Source organism: Notothenia coriiceps, unplaced genomic scaffold, assembly GCF_000735185.1.
Source record: "Notothenia coriiceps isolate Sejong01 unplaced genomic scaffold, NC01 NC01_scaffold00013050, whole genome shotgun sequence".
NCBI classification, from domain to species: Eukaryota; Metazoa; Chordata; class Actinopteri; order Perciformes; family Nototheniidae; genus Notothenia; species Notothenia coriiceps.
In genome coordinates, this window is record NW_011345751.1 from 1 (window position 1) to 4,765 (window position 4,765).

The following is a 4,765-nucleotide window of genomic DNA, read 5'->3' on the forward strand; positions in this document are numbered from 1 at the left end:
TCCCGCAGCTGTCTCCCTCTGATCTGCTCAGCAACAGCGGAGACGTGTCCCCCACACAGGTACTAACACAGGATGCATTGTGGGGAAAAAAAACATATTTATAGGGCAACTTTTAGGGCACTGCTTACAAAATCAGGGCATTCACAAAATGTTTTAGGCCAATTTAGAAGCTTTTTTTAATCGTCCTTGTAAGTTATAGATTTTGTTCTAAAGCTCACACAACTTAGTGCATTTTTATAAAAAATGTCATATACAAAATATTGGGGTTGATTTCTGCTTAGACTAAAGAGAATTAAAAAAAAAAGGGTCATTATTTCAACAAAAAGACATATTTTAGTTGAATTTGAAAGAAATGAATGGAATAAATCATGTGATTATAAACTTGATGGCACCACTAACTAGTGTTATCTTTTTTTCAGTTCATCACACAGTCCCCTCCTCCTCCTCCTCTTCCTCTTCCTCCTCCTCCACCTCCTCCTCCTCCTCTTCAGGTGAACGGGTCAGACTCCTCCCCTTTCACAAAAGTCACCAATGGGACGATGGTGACTTTAACGAACACACGCCTTACTGGACATATCAAGGTACGTGTAACTGGTTTTTATATCATTATATATTGTAATTAACATTTTATACTTTGTGGTACAATGTGAACGTTTTTAATTTAACTTCTTATGTATATATGCTTTTTTTTAATTCTACTTTATTTGAACTTTTGTTGTGAATTTTACCTTCAATTTTTATATGTATATATTTTTTTAGTTTATTTCTTTATTGCACCTTTTTACTCGAACCTGTTATTTCTACATATATATTTTTTTCAATTATATTTTATTTAAACATTTGACTTTAACTTCTAATGTTTGTTTAAATACTTTTTTTATTTGATGTTTTTTTGCGTATTTTTACTTCAATTTCTTATTTTTTTATATACAAATATTTACTCTATATTATATATAAAAATGTTTTTTAATTTATTTCAATAAGCCCAATTTCCCCATAAATAAAGTATTCTGATTCTGATCAATCACCCAAGAATATGATATATACAGATTTGATGACTTCTAAATAACCCTAATCTCTATTTCTGAAGCAGCTGTAAGCGTGTTACTCTTCATCTCCTCACTTCCTCCTCCTGACCCCGATTCTCACGCTTTCTGTCTCCAGTCTCAGAATAAGTCGAGTTCAGACCGTCCTCCTCAGAGACCCAAGAAACCAAAGGACAGCAAACCCAAGGTCAGCTGACTCTCTGTTTCTGTCAAAGCAAGCGCACATTGTATAAGAGTACCTGATCTTTGAGGAACTACCAGAGAGCTGAAGTTCTTCCAGTTTCTCTCTCTGGGGGTTTGGTGTCAGTTTTCTCAGAACTAGAGAAACATTTTCACATTTAACATTCACACAATCCAGAAATGCCTCGTTAAAAGAGGAAGGGGTTCCATGTTCCGCATCCTAAATACAGAAGAATAAACAATGTCTTTCTCTGAATTGGAAACACTTGCCCTGTGACCCTAGTTTTGTTACTTCTGTTGACCTTTGACCTACATGACCTGAAAGCACATCCTGTTTCTGTCCAGGAATCAGTAAGTGATGTCAAGCAAGAGGATATTTGAACCCTTGTGTTGCGCCTCCACTTTAAACATGTGGTTTTAATGGCAATAGAGAAAAACAACAACTTTAAAATGTTGATCGTCAAAAGTATATCTCAGGGGTCGGCAACCTTTTTGATATGAGGAGGCGTGTGGCGCAGTGGAGTAGTGCGTAGGTGTTGGGATCAGGGGGGCACAGGTTCAAACCCCACTGCAGTCAGCATGTCGTTGTGTCCCTGAGACACTTCACCCCAAATTGCTCCTGTGGGGATTGCCCACAGTATTGAGTATGTAAGTTGTAATGTAATATGAAGTGCCATTTAAAATAAAAAATGTGATCAGTGTGCCGACGATCACGTTGCGTGCATGGCTTCCTTCTGCAGGTAACGGGGAGACGCGCTCTGGCGGCGGTCTGGTTCAGGATCCGAAAATACAATTTATATATTTTGCACACTTATTCCACTTATTCCTAGCGTGCCACTGGTTACGGTGCCGACCCCTGGTATATCCACTTTCATTGAGTTAAATCTCTTATCCAACATTAAAGCTGATCACAACGACATATCTGACATGTCTTCACTTTTGTTACCCTTTAAATGTCATTTTGTAAAAAACGAATGCCATTGTGTTTATTTTATAAGGAAAAAAACACATGCAAAAATGTGTTTCTATATTTTTAAGGCATGATGGTATTTATTTACGCAGTCTGGCATATGTCCATGGTTAGCAACAACATTAACAAAAAAAATATAAGACAGAGAAAAATACCTCAATCTCGTGGAAAGTAGTAAAAAATAGACTGAAACCCTGATCTAATGTGTTGTGATTTGAATGGGTTTCAATGGGAAATGTTTGTATTTTTAAAGGTACATCATTTCAAATAGACACATAGAGAAAAACTCACCAAATGTATGCTTTGCTGGAAAAAAAAGCAGCCAAAATGTACAGAAAAGTAATAATAAAAGCATCTTTCATTGGAATACTAATTAAAAAAATTGTGAAATTGCCAAAATGTATGCCATATGTATTACCACATCAAAAATGATGTCACAATATTGAAAAACACTACACTCTCTAAACTGCTTTCTGTCTCGTGTGCAGGTGAAGAAGCTGAAGTACCACCAGTACATCCCTCCAGACCAGAAGGCAGACAAAGAGCGCCCCCCCCAGATGGACTCGTCCTACGCCAAGCTGCTCCACCAGCAGCAGCTCTTCCTGCAGCTGCAGATCCTCAACCAGCAGCAGCAGCACTACAACTACCACACCATCCTGCCCGCTCCACCCAAGTGAGTGTTCGGCTCCACTATGAGCAAGTAAAGGGGGCCGAGCGCAGGGGTTTCATTCAAAGGCTGCGGTCAAAAGATACTTTTCCTTAACCTCAGGGAGAAACGTAATTGGGTTAGGTAATTCATCAGGACTTACACAGAGAAGTGTATTTATGATGTGAAGGTTATTGATGTATGTCTGCTGTGGGAAAACATTTTCTATATATATGGACTACTCAAAGCACCTAGATATGTTCATATGGTGTTGTTTGGCTTTATGCAAGGGGACAAAAGTGATACATGTATTACCAGAAAAGTGGTTGCTAGTGCTCTCCCTTAGCCTCCTGTCCACTCGTGTGAATCCGCATTAATCCCTATTAGTAGTATAATTGAATGAAACCCTTTAAATCAATAATATTTTATGCAATATATGCATAACTTGCGAGGCCTACACGCCGACTACTATGCATATCACCAATCAAACATGTTGAATTCAAGAAAAATAGGCTTCTTAAACATCACCCAACTCAGTAAACACACTTTTTTGGTCTAACATATGGTTGAAAGTTCAAAACATATAAGAATTTCGGCAAAAAATGGCATATCAAGAACAATTAATCTGCTTGTGTCGGTCATGATCTGTTGTTTCCGTGAATAGATAATTGTGCGTCACTTTAAATGTTGTAGCTGCAATGAATTGTGGGTCAGCATGCATACTCCAGTGTATCCTGTGTTTACGGAGATAACAAACAAAGCATTACAAGTCCTTTCCTATCATGTAGAGAATTCAAAAAGCTCGTATCATGGCGGCTACTTTTGGGACATTTCCCTCCATTAGGAACCTTCCTAAGCAAAACAAAAACCACTTGGCCGCCACCCAGGAGTCCTTTCTCTTCCTCATATTAAACCCGTAGTTATTCTACTGATAGTGAATTTGTGCAGCACAGCCTGCAGGCGGTTTCTTTATGACTTCCTGTCTGCTCCTGACTCTCTGCTGTGGTTTGTTTCTTCCACATTAGTGGTTCTTCAGTCATTCTGTAGAGCCGGGAGCTTAAAGCAGAAGTCCTCTTCATCCCAGATAAGCCTCTGTGCTTTGGGGAAAACAATGTGGGACTTTAGGAATATGCTTTTCAAATGAAACAATGGATGTGTTTGGGGAGAGAAATAAAGCTCTCTGTAACTTTGTTTTGATGTTTACTATATTGTATTTACTACCATGACATCAACATCCCCTGCTGTCTTAACTCAGGAATACTAATATTTATATTTTCCTGTTTCCTCAATCAGGCCACCCACTGAGCAGCCTCCATCAACCAACTCTGGCCCCTCCCCCTCTCGCAGCGTTTCCACAACGACCACCACCACATCCAATCAGAGCGTGGCTTCCCGTCTGAGCCAATCAGCAGCGGGCGGAGCCAAACCAGGAAGTCTGCCCGCCAACCTGGATGAGTTCAAGGTGAGAAAACTTTTCAGAAAAAAGTTTTTTTAATCTAAATATATGTTAAATTTGAAAAATTTAAGCTACAAACCAGCTTGTTTTAAGATAAGATAGATCTAAAGGCCCTGACACACCAAACTGACACCAAAGAACACGTCCCGACGGACCCGACTGTTGTGTCGCCTCACGTCTTCTGCGTCTTGGCCAACAGTCACACTGGAACACACCGCAAAGACTTCAGCCGACGGCCAAGTAGCACGTACGCACTAAGCATGCGTGAGTGGCAATAACTCTCCTTACCAGCAGGGGGCGGTAGTGTGTATTCGTCATTCAAAAGAGACAACAACCGGAAGACAGACTGCGTGATACACCGAGAGAGGAAGAAGAGACTGCGTGATATAAACAAACAACAAATAGCGTGTTCCATGTTCCCTCTCCAGCGAGAAGCTCACGGGGCTTTCCCCAACCTGAGTCGAGAG

The 4,765-nt window shown here is 39.9% G+C and overlaps 1 protein-coding gene across 1 annotated transcript; it reads left to right on the plus strand.

Moving 5' to 3' along the window:
* Positions 1-6: 6 nt before the first annotated feature.
* Positions 7-4,304, plus strand: LOC104947779 (MKL/myocardin-like protein 1; the record flags this gene model as incomplete). Its single annotated transcript, XM_010773871.1, has 5 exons — positions 7-59; positions 420-581; positions 1,165-1,233; positions 2,685-2,869; positions 4,136-4,304. Coding segments are annotated over exons 2-5 (465 nt in total), but the record flags the coding sequence as incomplete, so codon positions are not given.
* Between the last annotated feature and the right edge of the window lie 461 nt (positions 4,305-4,765).